The sequence below is a fragment of the Coloeus monedula genome (genome assembly GCF_965178545.1).
Source record: "Coloeus monedula genome assembly, chromosome: 8".
NCBI lineage: Eukaryota > Metazoa > Chordata > Aves > Passeriformes > Corvidae > Coloeus > Coloeus monedula.
Window position 1 is genome coordinate 36302415 of NC_138788.1, and position 23928 is coordinate 36326342.

The window sequence follows — 23928 nt, forward strand, 5'->3', positions numbered from 1 at the left end:
TATTTAAGTGAAGGCAGGGAAATACATGACAAGGTGCCTGAGAAGAAAACAAGACTGTGTTAATCTGCAGGGCTTTTCCAGCAAGTGGAATACTTAAAAACCATCACTTAAAACCAGCTGAGTAACAAAATGCAACTGTGGAGTGAGGTTTTTGTGTCTCTTAGAATCCATGTGGGAAATACCTGCAGAAGATACTCATTTGTGATTGTGCTTTGGGCTGTTTAACACTGAATTTAGTGCCAGTGCAAATAGAATTTTGCACCAGTACGAAGGTGCTGCTTTGCAACTGGGATAAGAAGTTTTTTAGTTTGTGGAGAGAATAACTGCTCTAGGCTGGGGCAAACCTGAAATAGAGTTTAGGAGTTCCTGGATGTTTTTTATCTGGCTGTTGACTGGGCTTAATTAGGTTTGGATGAGTTTAATGGAATAGCACCCGAGATAATGCTTGGGTACAAGGGAGGTGCTTTGTGTTGAATGACACAAAAGATGAAAATTAACATTAAAATAATGTTCAAATGCAGTGGGGTTAAACAAATTTATTGCTTTGTCAAACAAAGGGGTTCAGAAGAATATCCTGTATTTGGCTCCCGAGTTTTTGTGCTTAATTTGGAGACCAGGTGTGCTGATGGAAACAAATGGCTTTGGAAAATGACAGTTTTAAATTAAGGGTTTTTTGCTTTTAATGGACTACAAAGAGCTGAACTTAAACCCCAGAAAAAAGCTGCGGTGTTCTGCTCAGAATACATTTTGTTTAATACTTTGCAAATGTCATTTGGTCAATCTAATGGCAGCCTTAAGTTAGTTTTTCTTTTAAACAGCTACTGCAAAGAAGCTTTTGTGACTTCTTTTTGCTATTCCATTTATAAACCCAAGAATGGGATAATTTTCCATTGTTGCAAGATTCCTTTGCTGTCCTGCTTTCTTTTCACTCACCAGTGACTACTGTAATTATCACAGAGGTAATTTCATTTTTGTATTAATTAAGAGAAGCAAACAAAAGCAAATGAGTAAAACCCATTTTTCTGTTATCCCACATGATAGCAGAAATACTTTAAGGTACTTAGCAAGGTTGCCCTGTCTTATTTTAATGTGCTTTTATTTGCCTGTGACACAAAGAAAAGGCTTTTACTTGTCCTCTCATTCCTTCTGTGAAGAAATTAAAAACTCCAGAAATTTCCTTGCAAAGCAGCTGCTCCTGGCAGTTTTAGCAGTTGGGACTCTTTCTGTCCCAATAAATAAATGAAGCTTACTCTTAGTTAAATATTCAAGTGTCAATGTGAAGTTTTTTTGCGGTTTGAGGCTTTCCCACCCAGAAAAAAGAACTGCAGAAAAAATTCCTTTCAGAATCAAGATAAATAATGCACATAAACTTTTAGTCATAGAAATTTCTTGAACTTTTAGATCTGGGCAGTGTGCTAATTTCCTCTTGGCAGATCCCATTCTTTACCCATTTCTGTCTCATTAAACCTGTCTGGAAATGAACTATCAGTGAGAAAAGAGCAGATTGGGCAGTGCAGGGGACTCTTCATTGATGTTCAGAGGGGCCAGTGTTGGGAATAACAATTCCATGGCACCTGATCTTATTTATTGTGGCTTTTTTTACCACATTGAAAGGGGTTTTTTTCCCTCAGATGATCTTTTGATACCAACACCGAGTTTGTTCCTTCCACATGGATGTGATTTGGCTGCTAGCTGTGGAGAAGTTTAGGAGAACACGATTAGCTGTTAAGTTAGTTGATGTTCAGAGGGGCCACTGTTGAGAATAACAATTCCATTGCTCCTGATCTTACTTATTCTGCCTTTTTTTACCACGTGTGAAGGGTTTTTTTCTCTCAAATGATCTTCTGATACCAACACTGAGTTTATTCCTTCAACAGGAACGTGATTTGGCTGCTAGCTGTGGAGAAGTTTAGGAGAACACAATTAGCTGTGAAGTCGTTAGAAGCCCATCAATGAATTTATCTTAAAGGTTGCAAAGGGTCCTGCTCCAGACAGAGAGCTGGTTGGGATGATTTAGGGAATAAGTTCCAATTAGTCTGTGGAAGGATAAATCCTGGGAATTGCCATCCCCTGCACTGGCTGTGCAGAGAGCTGTGGCCATCAATTACTGCTTAATTTATTCCATTTAAAGCAAAGCTTTGACTTTTCTGGCCCTGATTCTTTTCACTTAGTGACTTGTATTTCTTGGCCCAGTTAATTGCCTTTTCCACAGTTGGGGAAGGGTATCCTTGAGGCACTCAGTGGTTCCATGGCTTGTCTTGGCAGCTCCTGTGTGGAGGGAGTGGCAGCTCGTGGTTCTTCCCATGCTTTCTGTGGAATAATTCCTTTTACACACAGATACGGTGTTCACGAAGGGAAAATTAATGTGGATTTGTGTGGTTGGGATGTGGAGGATGAGCCACAACATTGGGAGTGCTCTGAGTTGGCTGCAGGCTGCCATGGCCTTGCTGATGTCATGCTGAGCCATGTGAATCACAGCCTGGGCAAAAAAATGAAATCCCAATAACACCCCACAGCCAGCAGAGCAGTGAGTGTACAGGGCCATTCAGCTCAGGGAGAATATATCCATTATTCCTGCCACACACGCCCTCATTGCTGCTTTCACTCCTTTTCATCCTTCCCCTTTGCTGCTTTATTTGTGTGCTTTGTAGTGCTGGAAATGACTGATTTTGTAACTTGATAAGGGTGGGAATAATTTGTCACTCGTTCTGTACAAAGAGAGAAGTCCCTTTGGGCAGTAAAATTTTTATTGCAGCCCAGCTTGAAACTGTGTAATTATTGGGTGTGTGTGTGAGACTGATCTTCCCAGCTTTGGGTGTGCTTCTCGTGTGATCACACGGAAATTACTGCAAAAAACGGTGGGATTGAACATTAAGGTTCCTCACTACTGTGGTTTTTTAATTCTGGCTGGAATTTTCAAGTGTTTAAGGCATCCCTGTATAACCATGGAATTATGATTTTTGGCTTAGTTTGCAGTGTGCTTCTTGTGGAAATGAGGAATTGGAGCCTTTGTCCAGCGCTGATCAGAAATGAAGAGTAAATTAATTTAATTTCTTTAAATGGAAGAAAAAAAAAACAACCAACCAAAACAACCCAAACCAGATGCTTTTTGTTTTTCCCTGATGTTGTATGAAAAGACAAGAGCTGTTTTTTTTGTCTGCTGAATTTCATATTCCTCATTTATGCATTGCAGTATCCTGGGAATTACCAGCATTGCAATGGAGCTACTGCTCACAGAAAATCTACTTCAGCTGCAGCTTTAACACAGTAAGATCTACAGTGAGAGCTGCTCTTTTACATGATTTAATACCAATAAAAATTTATTTTAGTAGCCCTTTGGTTTAGACAGATACAGATTTAATCATGGAGCTGCAGAGCTTCATTCTCTGATCGTCTTGTGACATAATCGAGCCAGCTGAGGTGGGAAATTGGGAAATATACTTCCACAATCTTCTTTAAATCTCCAGAATTAAACTTTAATTGGTTTGTCCATAAAGTAGACCCTCAGTTGCTGCTAATTGTTGCAGCTACAAGCTGTAAATGGCTGTTGTAAATAGTTTCACCCCACAGTAGTTCATGGAAGCCCTTCAAGTGTTAATTTTTACGCTCCTGCCGGGGCACGGTGCGAAATTTTAATTCAAGATATAAAATGCAAGCTCTCTTTTAAGATGTTACTAAACATTTATGGCTCCATGCATGTGAATGATCAGCAAATAAAGCCCTGTTGCTGACTGTGGTTCCTAACTGGTCATTAGAGCCTGCTTGGAATGGCTCCATTTGCATAATCCCAGAGTCCCCAGCTCAGGAGACCTTTAAGCAGATCTGGGAGTGTTTGATGATCACCTTGACAGCTTCAGTGGATTGTGAATGTGTCATAGGTTAGCCACGTTGGGCGCCACTAAATTTGTTCTGGTTTGGCCAAATTTAGAAATATATCCTCTGAGAGAAGGCACAACCACCCCTCCCCCCCCAGGTTCGGGGGAAAAAATAAATTTTCCTCGAAGGAAAGGGAAGAAGATAAAACTATTTATTTAACAAACACACGGGAAAGGAAAATAATGCTAAATAATAAAATGTTTCGCTGTGGAGAAAAAACCTGGGAAAAGTGTCAGAGTCCTCCCTTTGGTCTCCTCGGAGCTGGGGCTTGGCCCAGGGCCAGGCCCTCTGTGCCTGGTGGAAAGTCCTCCTGATGTGCTCTGATATTGAAACAGTCCAGTAGAAAAGATAGAAAATCCAAAATTCCAGGGAAGGAAAAATTCAACTCTCAGTCTCTCTCTGGAGAAAAAGCAGCTGAGCCACTGGCCAAAAAAACTGACCTGGGCACAGCAAGCCGGGTGCCTCCTCCCTGCCCTGCCACAGCGGGGAAGACCGATCGCTATCTGTGTGTGACCTTGAACAAGCTGCAAACTGCTTTGAAAAAGTTTTGCTCAGTTTCTCCTTCCCCCTCTCAGGCTCAGTTTAGAGGCATAGAAAGGCACAGGAATTAATTTCTGGGCATAGGCAGCAGTATGGGATACACATCATAAAGTCACCCCAAGACATTATGAAAACTGGGTGCTCTGAGATCTGCATCTAGCTCATGGACAGGTCGAGGGGTCCCTTTGGAGAGGAGCCTTGGTGGCTGCTCGAAGTTCTCCTTGGGTGTCATCAAACCAGTGAGTTGTTGCTTTGAAGAGCTGTGGGGTTGGGTTTGAAATGACAGGGGTTGTGGCAGGAAAGGGGAGCTCTTGGAAGAGAAAGGAGTGGGTTTGTGATTACTCCTCAAGACTGTTCTCCTGGGGCTCTCCCACCTGTAGGAACCACTGGGGATGGAAATTGTCCGGTCTGGGGGAGTGTAAACTGCAGTCACTGCTCACATCACAGACTGACCGAGGGGTTTGGGTTGGAAAGACCTTAAAATTCATCCAGTCCCACCCTTGCCATGGGCAGGGACAGCTTCCACTGTCCCAGGCTGCTCCAAGCCCTGGTCCAGCCTGGCCTTGGGCACTGCCAGGGATCCAGGGGCAGCCCCAGCTGCTCTGGGGATTCTATCCCAGCTCCTCCCCACCCTCCCAGGGAGCAATTCCTTCCCAATATCCCATCCAACCCTGCCTCTCTTCAAGCAAAATTACATCTGTAATCAAACCATTGGATGTAATCAATAAAACACAAAGTTAAGGGAGGCAAGTCTGGCTGTTCTGGTTTATGTTCCAATTACTTGGAGTTTTTTCCTCCTCTGGTGCTCAGCACACGCGACTTGTTCCTAAGAAAAAGATAAAATGAGTAAAAATTCCTACAAACAGTTAAAATATTAAACATCTGTTTATATCTTCCAAGCTCTTTCATGTGCTGTGTAGTGGCAGCTGCAAGTTCAAGGGGAATTGGGAAGAGCCACGGTTTCACGAGTGCCTACCAAGGATTTACTGCAGGGAAAAAATGATAATTAGGCCTTTTTGTTGAATTTTTAAGTAGTGGCGTGAAAATTAAACCCAAACAACTACAGCATGGCTGAGGAGGAGGATGGGAAAGTGCTCGACAGAAGATGGGGATGAAGGGATTAGAGGAACCAAAAGGTTTCTATAAAGGTTGGAAGGAGCTTATAAATCTCTAATTTTGGTGTAAGTTTTCCCCAGTTTATGAACATTTGATGCCTCTGTCTTCTTTTAAATCAGTTTAAAAGTTTAATTTTTGCTGAATTTCAGCTCAGGTGTCACAGAAAATGGTGAAACCAAAGCCTGATTCTCTTCTTGCAGTCTTTGCATCACCTTTAAATGCATTAATTTTGCTCTTATTTGGTTTTTTTTTGTTTTTATTTTAGGGAGCAGCACTTAAATATTTGCCAGCAATTGTCAATGATGTGAAATTAGTGTTTGATCCGAAGGAACTCAGGTGAGTAGAGTTAATTAAGTGTGGAGTGTTAATTTTATATAAATCTTTACATAAAAATCTATAAAAAGATAAAGAGAAAAAAGAGAAGAATGTATAAAATATATAAAATATAAAAATTAAAAGACATAAAAAGATGAAAAATATAAAGTATATAAAATATTTATATATAAATTCTATATATTAATAGATATGCTATATGTAAATATATAAAAATATATACTGATGATACAATGAAATATGGATCACCTGGGAAATTTCATCCCTTTGCTCTTATTACATTTTTTTGGTCCCTTGCAGATATTTTAAGGGTTACACAAAGGGCCTGGTTTTTTTTTTTTTTTTGAAATAACATGTGTACAAACTTCGCAGTATAAATGATGCAGCAAGAATTGTCATAAATCAGGCAACTGCCATCAAAACTCTTCAGCTGGACCATGATGCTTCACTCTTTCAAGTATAAATTTGATGTAAATAATGAAATAATAAATAATTCAGTGAACCCTGTTGCTGGATCAATGTCTCAGTAGCTCATAAACACTGCAGTGTTGTTAGTAAATAAAAAGGATAGTAATAAGAAGATGTTTAAGGGAAAAAAAAGCAATAGAGGAACCAAATAAAAACTGGTATTTCAGGAGAATTTTTAACTTGGAGAAAAATATAATTTAATTTTTCATGGTGCTGTTACAAATTGAAAAGAAAAAAATTTAAATCGAGTTTTTCTGCACAAACCCTTCTAAGTTTTGTCTAGTTTTATTTCTATGGTCTTGATATGTCAGAAGGTGGAAAAGAGAGGTAAAGTAGAGATAAAATAAATAAATATAATCTTAGTCTAACATTCCAGTGGTCTGAGGAACCTGCATTTACCTTCTGCTTGCCTGGACTGTGAAGTGTTTTACATCTGCACTTCTCTGGACTTATGTTTGTAGAGTTTCTGGACTAAATGATAATTTTGGTATGTGACAGCAAAATTACTGAGGAAAGAGCAATGAAAATGCAGGACTTGGCCTGTTTTACCCCCAATATTACATTATTTCTCTGGTATTACCACTACAAATTGCAATTAAATACTGGGAGTACTGAAATTGAGATTGCCTTATAATTAGCAGTGAAGTCTCAATAGGAAAAGCAAAGAACTCAAGATTTTAGGCAAAATTATTGAAAAGTCTTTTCAGTATTATCCTCATCCTAAAATGTGTCTGTTTCTGGGTTTTTTAATTATTAATTTTTTTGTTGGTAGCTTACAGTGTTAATTATCACTTTATTTTTGGCATCCGTAATCATAAATGTGCTGATAGAAATGAAGCACAGACAAGGAAGATTTGAAACTTAAACCTTAAGTGAAACACAGAAGAAGAGATAAAAGGGAGGGGACAAAAGAAATGACATCAAAAACTGAACAAATTTGTTCAAAACTATTCACGATTCCCTGATTTTCCTTTTTTATGTCTCAAACATGGAGTCTGCTCATCCAAAAGCATGAAGTTGCGTGTGTGGTTCTTTATTCCTGGATGTTTTTCCATGGTTGGGGGGGGATTTAATGGATTCTTCCTTTCCCTGTGTGTGCAGCAAGCTCTTCACCGAGTTCATCCTGAACGTGCCCGTGAGCAGACTGACCATCCAGAAGCTCTACTGCCTCATCGAGATCGTGCACAGCGACCTCTTCACCCAGCACGGTGAGCAGGCAGCATTCCAGCCCTTTATTCCCTGTCCCAGCCCTTTATTCCCTGTCCCAGCCCTTTATTCCCTGTCCCAGCCCTCTGCCTTGGCCTTCCTGCCATCCCAGGGGAGCCTGGGACACGTTAAGGGCTCTCCGTTGGAAGGACAAGATTTAAAATCCAAATCCCAGACTGGTTTGGATGGGAAGGGACCTTAAAGCCCATCCAGTGCCCCCCCAGCTTGGGGGACACCTTCCACTGTCCCAGGCTGCTCCAGTCCCTGACACAGATTGGTCCCATAAATCAAACCTCTCCTGATGGGAGGGAGTTTTTAAAGTCTTTGTCAGGAGTTGCTTCGAGAGGCAAACGGAGACTTTCAGCTTTCACTGCTGCTAGATAGTTGTTTATTAAGTCTTATCAGAGAAACAGAGTCACTAGCATGACCCAGACACAGCACAGAGCAGAGAATGCAGGAGAAAGCCCCATTATCAAGATTTAAACGGCCTTTTAAAGATAATTTAACCAATGGTTACTAAAATATACATTATTTTCACTTTCCTACCAATTATTCAGTAACATGGCCAGGAACTGAGAAGTTTTTTGTCCAGTCATCCCAAATTACTTTTACTGCAGAATGTGGAGTAGTAGAAGAAGAAGGAGGTTTGGAGAACAACAACAATCCTCCATTTTTATGTTTTTTGCTCTTATCTATTAACTACAAAGAGAAACCCAAAAACTCTAAATTTTCCCCCTGTGACAATCTTACGTAGTTGTCTATCACCTAATTCACACCACTGTATTTTCTAGTTCTTGTCTGATCGTTGGTAATTTTTTCCAAGGTTGGAGGCTAAAACAGTGTTGTTCAGGGGGGTACAAACCCTTCAAAACAGGCAGAGAAATATTCTCAGCACTCTGGGTTCCTACAAATCCCCATCCAACCTTGCCTTGGACACAAGGAAATCCTAACTGACACTGCAGGTCACAAGTTTTTGCCTTCACTTCTTTACCATTTGTAATTTGGTATTTTAAAGGGGCACGAGGCAGCCACGTTATTGGCCTCTGTTGTAGCTTTGTGTCGGGGTTTATCAAAAATCATTAATTCATCTTTTGTGCTCAGTGAACTCGTGGGGGAGGAATGGAGGTTTTTGATGTCCTTCCTGCCTTGAAGCTGTTCCCTGGCTGAAGGAAAGCAGCACAGGAGCCTTTCCGAGTGTGCTGTTCATCCATGCCTTATTATTTTCTCCTTTTCCATTAGTGGGCCACTGAAAGATAAGTTCAAGCACTCATCCTGCCGATTTCCTGCTTTGAGGTGAAACACTTGATTCCTTTTCAGGCTGGCTGCAGGTTAAACTGACCCAAACAAAGTGTGTGTATGCTGTCAGGGAAGGTAATGAGGGAGCAAATAGGCCCTGGTTGAGTGAGAAAGGAGACTTGAAAGGATTCTTCTCTCTGATCACAAAAGCCAGGAGCGCTGAGTGCTGAGAAAACAAATTTTTCTGGTTCCAATTTAAAAAAATCTCGGTGGGTTGGCATTGTGGTGGTTTTATACCACTCTTAGAATCTCTGAAAAGCCACGTTTACCAGCTGTGTCACCATGGTCTTTCTGCCTTAGAAATTTGGTAGAAACAGCAAGTCCAGACTTCACCCTCGACTTTTGAGATGATTTGAAATTACTCAGCCCTTAAGTGTTGCATTTTCAAGAAGAAAAAGGAGGAATGCAGGTGGAGTTGCTGGTGTTTGTTGGGACCTGGGTGAAATGGTGTCCCCAAGAATATTTTCATGTTTCCTGGCTAGAGCTGTGCATCAGTGTTACTCATTTGCTTCATTCATTCTCAGCTCACTGTGTAATAATTTTCCCTTCTCCTGGCTGCTCTCAGGTTGCCAGGACTTTGGGGCAGAAGTCAGTAATATCAGGCATCATCCTTTACTCTCTTGGGGAGGAAGAAATGGAGATAAGTCAGATAAAACAAGGAATTATGAGTGTAAAACACTCCTGAGAAAGGCTACAAGGGCACAGGGTGCATTTACCATATTGATCTTTGCCTTCCCTTATTGAAGCAGTTTCATTTTCAGAGGAGGAGGTAGGAATTGTGTGTGGCTGCTTTGTTTTTGAAACCTCACGCTCAAACTCAGCCCTTCAGGGTGCAGGGAATGGTGTGGGCCAACATTATTGAGCTCCCGAGCAATTTAAACGGATCTGTTTTAGTGGGAGGGTGATTAATCAGGACTCAGGCTGGGTTTGCTGACAGAACAGAGCTGCTTAATGGCTCTTGGATCTTATCAGGAGGCTCCTAACCAGGGTTTTCCTGTCACTGCCTGTTAGGAATGTCTTAAATCCAGCAGGCTTTGGTGGGGCTGGGATGGGGATTCCAGGCACGTGTGCTGACCCAAACCACTGTGGGATTCCCATGGATGTCTGGGGGGGGTTTGATGTGCCAATAAATAAAGTGTGGCCTTAAAAGCTTCTCTTGCCACTGGTATCACAGAACCCCAGACTGGTTTGGGTTGGGAGGGACTTTAAATCCCACCCACTCCCACCCCTGCCATGGCAGGGACACCTCCCACTGTCCCAGGCTGCTCCCAGCCCCAGTGTCCAGCCTGGCCTTGGGCACTGCCAGGGATCCAGGGGCAGCCCCAGCTGCTCTGGGCACCCTGTGCCAGGGCCTGCCCACCCTGCCAGGGAACAATTCCTTCCCAATCTCCCATCTAAATCTCCCCACTTTCAGTTTAAAGCCATTCCCTGTGTCCTGTCCCTCCATCCCTTGTCCCCAGTCCCTCTCCAGCTCTCCTGGAGCCCCTTTAGGCCCTGCAAGGGGCTCTGAGCTCTCCCTGGAGCTTCTCTTCTCCAGGTGAGCACCCCCAGCTCTCCCAGCTGTTCCTCATAGGAAAGGGGCTCCCATCCCTCTGATCTTCTCACCATAATTTTTCATCATGATCATTCTCTGAAGTTTGTGTCTGAAGCCCCAGTAGTGCTGGGAAACCTTTCATAAACGCTCCAATTCACTCAAAAACAAATCAAGCCCCTATCCACAGCCTTTTTAAAATTTAGATTTTTCTCCCCCTTGCTCTGTGGGTAGAAGTTCATTACTAAAAGGTCGTTCCCTGCCCTTCCTGCTTCTCACTGATTCAGGAATTTGAAACTGATAGGGAATACTTCCATATAAACTGTCAACTAATCCTGGATCCTGTTGCACAAATGAGATTTTCTTTTCTAAAAGCAATATAAACTACAGGATTGTGGACTTGGGGAAGGCTGGCAAATGCACAGAAAATTTCATCAGCCTGTTTCTGGTGGAGAAAAAGGCTCTAATTCTGTGCTTTGAGAGGTCGAGGAAGATGTGTTTGTATCTCCAGAGGAATTAAAATTCAAAATACATGAATTTGTGAAGCTTGAAGGATGAGGGGGTGTGTGTGTGAAGCAGTTTGTTAAAGCATTTTGCTTTAGTGGTGTTGTTGAGTGATGGATGATTCCACATGAAATCTGGAGAGTGAGACCTTGGATCAGAATGGACTCTGGGGTTTGTGTATCTTTAAAAAAAAAAAAAAGTAAAATATAGTTTTAAAATTTATTTTATTCATTTTTATAAACACAACACAAATATGAATATGTAGTAATTAGATAAATGTTTCCATTTAGAAGTAAATACATATCTAAATAAATAACAATTATCCCTACCACAATATAATAACATAATATATATAATGTTATATATAATCTTCACTCCACCAATTAAAAATTAAGCAAAAAGGCATAAATACAGTTTTTTCCTGAGTTGTGGAGCAGTTTAATAATAATTTAGTGCATATTTTCGGTACTCGTGGCAGGGAGTTAAAGGAAGTGTCCTGTCCTTGCAGATGTCAAGGTTTTGGTTTATGTAAACAGTGATTTGTCTGATTTGTTTTGTCCTGTGGAGTTGTTTGGATTCACTGTTGCTTTGTTTTCCAAATGACTTCCAGCTGATTGCTAACTGAGCTGTGGAGCTGCTGTTGTCTGAAAGAGAAAATCCAGGGATTTTTCCGTGAGGAATTTGAGTCTATTGAATATTAGTAGACAACATCCAGCATTTATAGAGTTCTTATTGTTCAATTATGACTCAACTCACAAGCTGTGTAGTGGAAACAAAGTTGCTGAGCAAAGGTTAAACTTTTTTGGCCATGTGAACGAAATGAACCATAAAATAAATGGATTTGTCAGTGTCCCAACGAACAGAATGTTTTTATTGACACAAATTTATGGTGTGAATTCACCTTCAGCAGAGTTCCTGTGCCCGTTCATTGAAGGCTTTCTTTGGGTGCTGCTGATTGATAATTCCTGCTGAGCATCCTTTGACACAGATGAGTATTTGATTGTCTGTGGCATTAAATCACCACGGGCTGGACTTTGCTCTAGAACACATATGGAATTATCATTGTGATCATTGTGTATCAGATCCTGAGCTGGCTTGTGGGCAGGAGCCAGCGTTCTGGACCATCAAGGTTCCCCATTGATCAGGGCTGGGAGGTGTTTGTGGCAGGCAGGGTGAGGAGGGTTCACCTTTCCTCCTCAGCACTTCCTGCTAATCAACACCCAGTTGGTCAGCTCAGTGTTTTCCAAAATAGTTCATAGCAAAGATGCACTGAAGATCTCATCTCCTTGTGGAGGATGTCACCACAGCACTGGATTGGCTGAAATATCACAGAGTCATGGAATGGTTTGGGTTGGAAGGGATCTTAAAGCTCATCCCATCCCACCCCTGCCATGGGCAGGGACACCTTCCACTGTCCCAGGCTGCTCCCAGCCCCAATGTCCAGCCTGGCCTTGGGCACTGCCAGGGATCCAGGGGCAGCCCCAGCTGCTCTGGGCACCCTGTGCCAGGGCCTGCCCACCCTCCCAGGGAACAATTCCCAATATCCCATCTAAATCTCCCCACTCCCAGCTTAAAGCCGTTCCCTGTGTCCTTCACTCAATAGGCTCTCCTGTCAGGGAGTTGTGCAGAGCCAGAACGTCCCCCTGAGCCCCCTTTTCTCCAGGCTGAGTCCCCCCAGCTCCCTCAGCTGCTCCTCATTGCCCTTGGGATGATTTTTTGGAGTGCCCAGCCCATTTTGTTCCCCCCCCCCATGTTTATCACCAGCCCCAGGTGCTCCCAGGTGGGTGCTGAGGAGCTGTCAGCTCCACCCCAGGGGACCAGAGTGTTCTGTGCTGGTTGTGTAATTCCAAACTAAGCATTGTGACAAATCAATTAGTTTTCCCTTTCTCAGAAATGCAGCTTGACTGCCTCCCCCATTGATCAGAGCAGCTCCAGACAGTGGAACTCTGAGGTGACTCAGATACTAAATTGATCTTTGCCTCCTCCCTACCAGTGGGGTTTAGCAGGGCTGTGAGGCATTCTCAAACCTTTAATCAGGGGCCTTTTAAGTTATTAAAGACTGATTCACCTCTTGGGCTTTGCCAAGACAAGTTCTGTGCCTTTCCTGGAGAGCTCAGCAGCTGGGCCTTGGGGTTCTTCCCCTCCCCTGCATTTGGGGACAGTTCACATTACAGGACCCCTGTGCCCTGTGGGGTTTTGCTTAATCTGCTCTTTCCTTTCCATGTTAGCCCAAAATTCAGGGAGCAACAGATCCTGGAGTTGCACAAATGCAGAGACACAAGGCTGTGATCACAGAGCATTTCTGGGGCAAATCTGCTGAACCAGGCTGGTCGTTGGGCTGGCATTTATATGGATAATTAGTAATTCATTCTGACCTGGTGCTTCCCTCCATGTAGGAACAGTCTGAGTACTTGAGCAAGGAAGGAGAGACTTTTTTTTTTAATAGGGGCAAATGGTCAAAGGTTGGAGCAGTTCAGAGGCAGAAGTTTTTAAGGTGAGGTGAGGTTTTGGTTGAAAAGCTGGAAGTTAATTTCTTTTTTCCTGATATTTTTGTGTCTTATGTAAGCACTGAAGCACATCAGCCCAAAGGCCCTGAAAGCTGTGTTTGTAACCTCGTGTTTTGTGTGCAGACTGCAGGGAAATCTTGCTGCCAACAATGACAGACCAGCTCAAGTATCACTTGGAGAGACAAGAAGATCTGGAGGCTTGCTGCCAGTTGCTGAGTAACATCCTGGAAGTGCTCTACAAGAAAGACGTGGTGAGTGCTGGGTGGCTCTGTGATGAGTAACACTTCACAGAAATTGTTTCAGTAAAGTGAATTAAGCAGGTAACTCCTGAAGCCTTAGAATTGTTTTTTTTTTTTTTAATATAACCTCCTAACCAGTCTCTTCTACCTCTTTTAGTTTTCCAGTGATGAGGATGTGTGACATCTCACACATCACATCCAGCACAGCATTTCTTTTGTCTGAGGCACGCCCAATGCGGCTTTTCTGGTTAGACAGTGAATAAATAAATACCCTTAGGAGTTAAACCTTCCTCATTATTCTGCCTCGCCTCTTCCAGGTGGAAAATGTTTTGTTTTGGTGGGGTTTTTTTTTCTCCCATGGGCATTTTGGGAAATGTGCATTTGAGTTGAATTGTTGCTGACACAGTTCCCAGATGTGCAGCATGTGTAATATCCCCTTTTTCTTTTTTTTTTTGCATAATAGTCTCTTTTTTTGTTTTCTCTTGACCTCAACAAATGTACAAATATTGGTGCTTTGCCAGAGAGCTGCAGTGATTTGATGCTCTCCTAAAATTTGGGCTGCTGCTGCTGCCTGAACCTTCAGTCCTGTGTAGAATCATACACTAATTCAGTTGGAAAGGACCTTGGGGGTCAGCTACTTGCATCTGATCTGGCATCTTATTTAATTGTGTTTTTTTGGATTTTGCTCTGATTTTGTTTCTTTTTGGAAGTAGCTCTGCATGGCTGCTTCAGAGAGGGGGTTGTTTTACAGGAGGAATTTGGTTCTGGCAGCTTGGCTGCTTCCTGTCACTCTTTGTTGGCTGCTTTTCTGCCTGTGGAAGGAGCTCACCTGCAGCTCCACCCTCTCCCAGGCTGATCCTGGCAGCAGGACCAGTTCCTGGATGAGTTTGTGCTGGTGGTGGATTGTCCTTCGAATATGCAAATCCATTTTTCATCTATGAAGTAAAAGATAGGAGCAAAGCTCATCTGTTTCTTTCTCCTTGTTGTGTTTTTGGCTTTATTTTTTGCCTGTCATTCTGTGTGAGGTTTCTGGACTTGCCCTTAAAAGCTGCTTGGAATAAATATTTCACTTTAACTCTTTCAAAAGTAGTGGTAGATGGCTTCTAATACTGACTTGAAACAGCTGACTGGAATTGGCAGTTCCTTAATGAAAGTTTGCTTTTCCTTTGAATTGAGCTGTTGCAGAACAGCACCCCCAATCCGGTAATGCCTGTGAGGGTTTGATGTTGGAAAAATGACTTGGGGGAAGAAAATGAATGGATAACTAAATGTCATAGGCTGTATTTCCAGGGACTTGGCTTTTCACTGACGTTGTAACAGCACATTTTAATTTATCAGTAACGTGTATTATCGAAATACGCTTTGTTAAAGTGGGAGGCTCATTCGCTGCTTTTGATCAACAGCAAGTGATGTTTCATTTAATTTTCACCAGACAGGTGGGTTGAAAGGCAACACAAATAGTTCAGTTGTGTTGGTGTCTGTTGTTTCTAGTTACCACTAATTTATTCCTTGTCCTCAGGGCCCCACACAGAGACATGTCCAGATCATCATGGAGAACCTGCTGAGGACGGTGAACAGAACAGTGATTTCCATGGGACGGGACTCAGAGCTCATTGTAAGTGTCTCCTGGTGTAAACTCAAACACCTCTGCCACATCTTCCTGAACCTGGCTGTAATAGGATTGCAATCCCAGGTGACCCAAAGCAATCAAAACCTCCTCTTACTCTCTGTGTGCTCAGGAAGCTGGAAAGCACTGCCTGGTAATTTTACTGTGGTTGACACAAGGGGAGAGGAAAAAAAAGTGCTTGAAAAATATCTGTGAGCAGGTGATCAGCCAGGATTGATATCTGTGTGCACCAAAATGATGTAGGATTGGTAATTAGCCAGCTGAGAAGTGTGGAAATGAGAGACTTGGCTGTTTGTTACTGCATTACAAGCACTTACTTGTCTTTTTGACTTAGATAATCAAGGTAAGTGTTGAAGTGATTGAAGAACAGAGCCCAGAATTATTATATTTAAGGAAGGACTGATGCAAGCAACCCTGCTGACTTAACACTGTGATTTTGAAGCCTGACACTTGAATTTTTGAACTGTTAATTAATATTGGTCTAAGGAATGAAAACCATAGTGAGGCCTGTTGATATCTGAGATGGGGACAGATCTAAGTGTGGTTTTGGGAGTCTCTCTGTGTGTTTGCCTTTCCCTTGTATTCTTTCTTAGCTGTCTGCATCTGGCAGCTGATCTCTCCAGGAAACTGGTCAAAGTGGGTCAGGTTTGTGCTGTGTCTGAGCACTTTTCCCTCAGTTCTGCATCAGTTTGGGTCAGTTTGGCTCAGTGCACGGATCCCTTTCTTACAAAGAGATTAATTGTTAGAGAGATGAGTCTATCAGCAACTTGTTTTTTTGATCTCTTTCCTTCCCAGTTTAGATTCCCCCTGTAATTGCACACAGTGGTATTTGACTTTTTAAAGGGCTCTGTGTCCTCAGCATGTCTTCCTTACCTCTTGCTGCCCATTTCCTTGGCATTTGGGGGTGCTTGTGTTGGCAAATGTGCTGCAATTTCATTTTGTCTTTGGTGCATCATCCACTGGCTTCCACTTGTATCTTCCACTTGTATCACTTTGGGTTTTGTTGTAAGGAAGGGATAATGGATCTCCAAATCCATTGCTGGAGCAAGAAATCACAGAATCCCAGACTGGTTTTGGTTGGAAGGACCTTAAAGCTCATCCTATTCCACCCCTGCTGTGAGAGGGACACCTTCCACTGTCCCAGAGTGCTCCAAGCCCTGTCCAGCGTGGCCTTGGACACTGCCAGGGATGGGAATCCACAACCTCTCTGGGGAGATGGTTCCATGCAGATCATTCCTACAGAATATTCCAGTGCTGGGATGCAGTAGCAGTACAAGGAAGTCGAAAGACTTGTGTGTTATTTTAACTTCCTCAGTTTCAGGCTGAATGGGAGTTAATTATTGTTTTGATGAGCATGATTCAGGTGATATTTAAAAATGTTAATTATGCCTTTTGCAGTTAGCAGAGTAGATTTAAAAACTTGTGTGTGTGTTTGAACTCAGCACCATGGTATTAAAGATGTCCGTCGTGCTCATGAGCACAGCCTGGAACCCCTCCATGCACAGCCTCTATAATCAGCTAATGAACACTGAGATTTCAGGGTGTGTTTAATGAGTACTTACTCCCACCTTACAATGCAGCCTTTGCTGAAAAGATTCCCCTGTTAAATAACCAGCAACCACTCATTTTTGTGGTGTCAGCAAAGTAGGAGGAGTAAAATGGATAATAATAGTAATTACTAGGAAGCACAAGCTGATCTCTCTTGAATCAGATTTGGGTTGAAATGATACACTGACGGGTTTTTTTTTAGTTTTACCTGTAGTAGAAAATTAACCATACCAGGATGACTGGAAGGAAGGAATTGGAAATATCTCACAGAAGCACAGTTCAAGTAATGATAACTTCTTTAAAAGAAGTACAATACAGGACATAACCATCTTTTTTTTATTCTACAAATATATCTGTATTGGTGTGCTAAAGCTGGCATGTTGGAAAAATACTTAGTGACACCATCTCCATCCAAAACCTGATGTTGCTTAATGCAGTTTATGAGCAGTGGAGGGATGTCAAGGATTTAAGTGCTCAAGTGAAAAGTTTTAATTACAGGATGTGCCTTTTCTACAGCCTTACACTGGAAAGATCCTCCAGTAGTCCCCTTTGGCTTTGCACATTGGGTTTTCATTTTGTCCTCCGTAGATGTGAGTTCCTTGATAAAATCAAAAGCAAGTTTTGTCCTATACCTTCAAAAGAGAATTACCTTGAATTAAGAGACCAGTTGCAAGGAGAAGAACTAGATATTGTTAAATAAAATGGAGTAAAAGTGATTAGTTTAAAATCTGATTTGACCATAATTTTGGTAGCAAGTTTTTAATCCTCATTGGTTTGGACTGTTTTTCACTCTGGAAGTCTCACTGGTGATTTTTACTTGATCCATTTGCTGAGTAGAAGATTCTTTTATTATTATTTATTTTATGTAATGATTCTATCAGTAGTAGAGGCAAGTACAGGATGCAGCCTGAGGGTGCTGAGCTGTGTCCTGCTGCTCCAAACTGCCTGGTTTAGGTTAATTTTGCTCCTGCCTCGAGCTGCTCCTGCTCCTGGCACAGTGAGAAGTCACCTGGAAAAAAAACCACAACATCTTCCTTACTGAAGAACACGTTGCCTGAAGAAAAAGTAAATTGAGCAAACTTCTTTGAGTCTTTGCAAGGGTGGTTTTAAAGCATCTCTTTCCTTGCCTGGTGGCTTTTGAACAATGTTGGGTTCCATGTGAGGCAGCATCTTGGCCTCCTCCAGTAAATCAGGGCAGAGCAGCCTCGGTGGCAGCTCCAGAAGGATCCATGGCTGCTCCTTTGCCTTGTGTCAGCAGTTTGGGATGGGCTTTGTTTCCAAAGCCAAGGGAACCAAGCTCTTTAATTTCTGGAAGGAAATCTCCTGGCGTAGCGGGAGATTCCTTGCCCATGGCGAGGGGTGGAATGAGATGGTCTTCAAGGTCTCTTCCAACCCAAACCATTCCATGATCCTGTGATTTTAACTTCCAGGAGTATGTCCTTAAGGAAAGTGGCTCTGGAAAACATCTAGAGGTATATGGGGAATGAAGCCAGTGCTGTGACCAGGGAAAAAGGGCTCTTTGGGTTATTGGGGTGTGTGAGCAGGAAGCAGTGGACAGGACTTCATGGTGTTGCTGATGAATGGAATGTGCCCCATGTTGCTGCTTTCCCTGCTGTGCTTTGGGACAAGGATGAGGTGAAACCAGAACAGAAATGGTGCAGGAGCCATCAGAAGGAGAAGAAGGGGTTTGTGGAATCTGTCTGAGGGTCCTGGAAGCCGACTGAGAAGGGGAATCTCTGTGGAGTGCAGGTGGCACCTGACACAAGGAGAGTGACAAGGGTCAAGGGGAGCAGAGAGTGTGCCACTGATGGGGGAGCTCTGGATAATCAGTCAGTCAAAGACAGTGGTGGATTGTCTATCTCTTGGCACTTCTAGGCTGGAGGCCTCTCCAGCAGGCTGTAAAATACAAGTACAAATAAGAGTTATTGATGGTCACGGGAGATTTCTGGGGCTGCAGTTATTCAGGAGTTGAATCTGGGTGTAAATGATCTTCCTGTGCCTTAAAATCTGTCCAGGTCAGGCTTCATGGATTCCAAAATGTTGGGGAGAAAACCTCGTTTTCTTCACCAGACTTCTTCCATGTAAAAATACTTTGCTTAACTGAGTCACGTGTTTTCTTCTCTTTTGAAATTACATATTGCAAGCTAATTTCACAGAAACTGAAGTGGTATTTGGATGGTGGCCATGATTTTATTCCATCACTAATACTGCATCCCTGTTGCATTCCCTACCAACATTTATGGGAACGAGCTGCATTCACCTAAACAAATGGACACATTTGTAGCACTCCAGTTATTTCAATGAACCACAGATGGATTTTATGGAATATTAAAAACCTTCATGCAGTCCCTTTCATTCTCCCAGACAAAATGGTGTCGGTGCAGTTGGATTTTTAGGGCAGTCTGGTTCAATTCCAGTTCAATTCCAGCAGCAATGTATAACATGTGGCAATACACAGGTCCTGAAGAACTGGTGTCATCTGACAGCTGACTTGGTTGGGAAGTTCATGAAAAATGGCCCTATTTGATTGGAAAAAGGGATTTAACCTTTAAAACATTGAGTGGAATTAAAGGCATGGATGGTGGTTTTGCATTTTAGGCAAGAAAAAGCAAACACTTTGTACCCATGGTAGGATTTTCCAGTTTTAATCATGTTTTTTTCAGTTTATCTGCTTTTTTTAAAGTATTTTTACAGTGATTTTTTTTGTTTTTCATCTTTAAGAAACCAAATGCTACTCACAGGAATAGTATTTTCCTCATAGTTCTAAACCAAAGAATGCAACTGTTGCTGGGTGGAAATTATAAGGACTCAGCAAAGAGCGAGGGATATAAAATCACTGCAGTATTTATTGGCTAAAAAGTATTTTGATAGCAGGAGATGGGAGAAGTGCAGATAGAAAATCAGTGTATGAAGTGCAGGGGACTGCCAGTGAATCCAGCAAAGCCACACTGAAAATAAAAACCGCATTTTCCTTGTTAGGACCTCCCAAGATCTTCTACACTAAAAGCTCTAAAGAATTAGGTTTGTTTTTTTCTCTTGGTGTCTATCTAACCTGAGCCTGAGTGATTCTAAAGGCAATACAATTATGATACATTTTACACACTTGCAAAAACATTTTATTACAAAGTACATCGGAGGGTACGAGAGAACACGAGATGTTGGTTGGAAGCAAGACTCTATGTTAATGTCAGCTTTCCCCAGGTTTAAAAAAATGTAAAAAATTAAAAATTTGCAACTTCTTAAGAAAATAGCCTGGACATGTACAGAACACGCTGTGAGAACTTTCCCTTTGAGCTCTTTGTTTCTCCAGTGTGAGTTTCCTCCCTCTTTTCCCGTGATGAGTCAGTAACCACAAACAGGTCGGGTTTGTGGCAGGGTCCCTGCACACACAAACAGCTTCATGGGCAAAGCTACAGAGGTGGCACTGAGGATTTGGGAACTGATTGCTGTGGAGAGATGCTTGGTTTCATTTCTTTAAAAAAACCCCAAACACTAGGCCTGTTAGCATGGAGGGGTACATTAGTTATTAACATTATTTTAATAATGAATGCTGCTGTATTTTCCTCGTTCTGCCTCTATTTGAGATTCCTTTCTGCTTTAAAAAAAAAGTATTGTTTGGAAATATTTGGGTTTCTAAACCATGTCACATGGGCTGTCCTGTAAACAGTTCTATATTTTAGTTAAAAGCAATATAAAATACATGTAACACAGGGTTTTTTCCACATGAAACAATGGCACTTCCTTCCTGGTGTACCGGATCACCTTCCTAATCCCTCAACTTCCACCAAAGGATTTCAGGGTTTGCTTCTGTGCAAGTGCTCGTAGCCCTCTTGAAGGTTTACTGCAAAAACTGAGCTGACCGTAGGCATCTTCTGCATTTCCCATTTTAACTTGCTTTTCTTGCTCTTTTGGAGGAAAAAAAGTTCTTTTCCTCCAGTTTCATCATAGGAATAAATTGGATGCTGAGCTAAGAGGAGAAACAGTGTAAAGGAAAACACCTCCCAAATTTTTAGTATGTGCAAATTAATGGTCATGGTTCTTGCACCTAAAGGCTGAAGAATTTGTACCTTCCTGCTGCTGCACGGGATGCTATTTCAAACCCAATTTGTCACACGCCACTCAAATTATCTGAAATCCTTAGGAAAAAACCCCAAACCAAAACAAAAGCCAAGATTCCCACTCCCTGGCCACTTCTAGCATGAGGAATTTTTCCACCAATGGTCATTTTAGATGCAAGTTTAATGACAGTAGCAAATACTTAAATGAAAAAGTTGCAGTTCATAAGTCAGAGCAAAATTGTAAGTGCCACTTAAAAAAAACCCAAAAAAACAAAAAAAAAACCCAAAAAAACCCAAATTAGGAAAAATCTGATTCCCATCTCTCCCCTAAGTGTTTCAATTACTGAGTACAATTAATAGATCGAGATGTAAATTATAGTAAGTTGGGAAACCCATCTGAGCAGCCTAATAAATAAATAAATAGCATTTCAAATTCCAGCTCCTTCTAAACAGTGCTGCAGCCCCGAAATCTCCTGCAGTAGTGGAGAGGTTTTCCAAAGACTGTTACAAAAAATACTAACCCATGGCAAACGCCAGCAATCCAGATTGGGATCGGTCTGGTTTGGGGTCGGGTTTTGTTCCTGTGTGGCTGAGACCTTTTGGGTACCAAAGGTGACACTGAGAGGTTGTCCCATGGCCTGGACCCTGTGAGCTGGAGGTGCTTAAAGGCTGGGCTTGATTTTTGGGAGGTTTCTGGCCGCTCCCCAGCTGGGGCTGAGCAGCAGAGTGGTTCTTCAGGTGGTGAGGACACAGCTGAACCAGAAATGATGGCGAAATGTGAGCGCTTGGTTGGAGTCTACATCGCATGAAGGCAGAGAATACACCACAGTCACGTCTCGGAGATCAGCGCGGCCTCGGGCCACGGGAAAAATTGTGCTTTGTCCAGGAATTCTGTGCTGAAAACTGCACTCCCCGATCAACATGGAGCTGTAAAACCGAACACTGCTGCAAACATAAGGCTTGCTTGTTACTCTTCCCCCTCGCTGTTGTCCAAAGACAACACCCCGGACCCCCAGAAGGCTTTAACCATTCCTGTGGGAGCGGGATGACGGCCTACGGTTGAACAGGTCGGAGCGCGACGCTTTCAGATCTGAGGGGGGCGGGAACAGTTTTATTTCCCGTCTTTGTCCAGATTTCCATTCAGGTTTTACATCCCACATTGGCAAACTGGAAGTAGAAGTGGGCAGGGGGTTCCCCAAGCCCTTGCTCCTGGGCATGAGTCCGTAGGTACAAAGGCCTTTTTGGTACACACGGTGAGAACTGGACGCTGCCGTTGGCCGGGAACACTCCTCGTTCCACCAAGATCCCGTCAGAGATGATGGATAGAACTCCAAGTATTTGTCAAAGAAGGCCTTGAACTGCACACGTAATGGACTTGGGTTAAAGGAACCAGAGTTTCCATCTTCCATGCTTTTTTGATTCAGTTTTGGATTTTTGCTTGGGAGTAGAGGAGTAGCTCTCCTGAGAATAAGGCAAAGGTGCAACCTGAGTTTCCTCAATAGGATGAAGTTTTCTCAAAACTGGCTGGAGTTTATCTTCTTGCTGTTTAAAATCCAATTCCACGCTAGAAAGGGGAAGAAAAAACCGCTTGTTAATTATGATGATAAAAAAATTTAATTAACCCAACAGCTGAGTGCTTAATTTATGGAAGTCAAATAAAAAAATACTTCCTGCGCCAAAATGGAAAGGAGAAGTTCAAAAAGGGACATATTACGGAAGAGAAATAGGAATGGGATTGTTCAGCTTTTCCCTGCTGCTTAGGAGGGTCTTGGGGATTATGGTGAGGTGCTGTGAAGTGACTGAGAACTAGAAATACAACTTGGTTTTTTGGCAGAGAAATGATTTTTGAGGGCTTCCAGGCTCAATTCTCCCTTCTGGAAGGTCAGGGTGGCAGCCAGGCACCTGCATCCTTGTTCTTTGGGAAAAGCTGAGGGGTTGGCCAAAAATGATAAGGGTCTCAGCAGCTTCTTTACCTGAGCTGTTCCTTGCCAGTTTTACCATGGAACAGATTAATTTCACCAACTTCCTGTCCTATGTACAGGCTCATACACATGTGAGGAATAAATAGATAACTTAAAAAAGCAATTCTCTTCTATAGTGCAGCCTTGCATTCAGAAAACAAGACTGAAGCTGTGAAATCCCTGTCCTGAATCCTAAACACTGTGTTGGCTACAGAACCCTTCCAGCAATTAAAAACCATCATCAAGATGAAATTACAACCTTTACCCGAGCATTGTGCTGCAGAGCATTTCGAGGCCACCTTATAAACCAAAGGAACCACAGCATAAAATGGAGCAAAAATCCTGTCTGATGGTGGAAAGTGAATTTTGGCCCCTCAGAAACACTCTGGAACTTGGTGCTTTTGGTTGGGTTTGTGCAGCAGCCTCTGGCCACGTTCTGCACTTGAGGCTGGTCCTGTCTTGTGTAGAAGATTTGGGGTTGGAAGGGACCTTTGAAGGTCATCTGGTCCAGCCCCATCGCAGTGGGGCCTCTGGGTATCAGAGGATGAATTTAAAAGGGTGAAATTTTGGGAATTTAGACACTTGGGTTAATGTATCTCTTCCCTGTCCCCCTTCACTGCTGAGTTGTCTTGGGCTTTGCACTGGCTGCTTTCACCATTACCTAAATAGGAAATTATCATTCCTGGGCTTGAGTTCACTTTTAATTAGTATTAAATCTGTTTTCTGCGTTATTTCTGCCATTGCTTGTTTGGAGTGAACCACTAGAGAAGTGAGATCTGATTCCCCAGGTCTCATCCAAAAAGAGATTATTTTAAACTTCAGTTTAATCCCGGAGTGCAGGGATATAGCACAGAACACCTGCAGCCATTTCAGAGGAAATTCTCCAAGCTGAATCATTAAGGTTGGAAAAGACCTCCAAGATTTCCAAGGGGAGATTTTGGTGGGCTTCAATGTGACAGCTGTTGTAAATTGAGCACAGAATGTCATCTACAACCATCTGCTGATTTCAGTGGGGTTTATTTTCCTCTTAGGAATCAGAGATGCTGAGAGAAGGATAAGGATAATTTTGTGCTTTGGTTTTTTTTTTTTTTTTTTAAGAGCTGATGATTCTGACTACA

The 23928-nt window shown here is 42.5% G+C and overlaps 2 protein-coding genes across 5 annotated transcripts in view; one reads left to right on the forward strand and one right to left on the reverse strand.

Annotated features, from left to right (window-relative positions):
- The window catches only part of DOCK1 (dedicator of cytokinesis 1), a 265665-nt gene that overhangs the window by 67618 nt on the left and 174119 nt on the right, over window positions 1-23928 (forward strand). For all 4 annotated transcript variants that reach the window (XM_082286424.1, XM_082286425.1, XM_082286426.1 and 1 more), the window contains 4 exons: window positions 5798-5868; window positions 7435-7541; window positions 13501-13628; window positions 15136-15231. In XM_082286424.1, coding sequence (XP_082142550.1) covers window positions 5798-5868; window positions 7435-7541; window positions 13501-13628; window positions 15136-15231 — 402 coding nt within the window. The remainder of the gene's footprint in view (window positions 1-5797; window positions 5869-7434; window positions 7542-13500; window positions 13629-15135; window positions 15232-23928) is intronic.
- The window catches only part of INSYN2A (inhibitory synaptic factor 2A), a gene marked incomplete at its 3' end in the record, with an annotated part of 37684 nt that continues 35985 nt past the window's right edge, over window positions 22230-23928 (reverse strand). Inside the window, exon 4 of the mRNA XM_082286428.1 lies at window positions 22230-22413. Coding sequence (XP_082142554.1) covers window positions 22230-22413 — 184 coding nt within the window. The remainder of the gene's footprint in view (window positions 22414-23928) is intronic.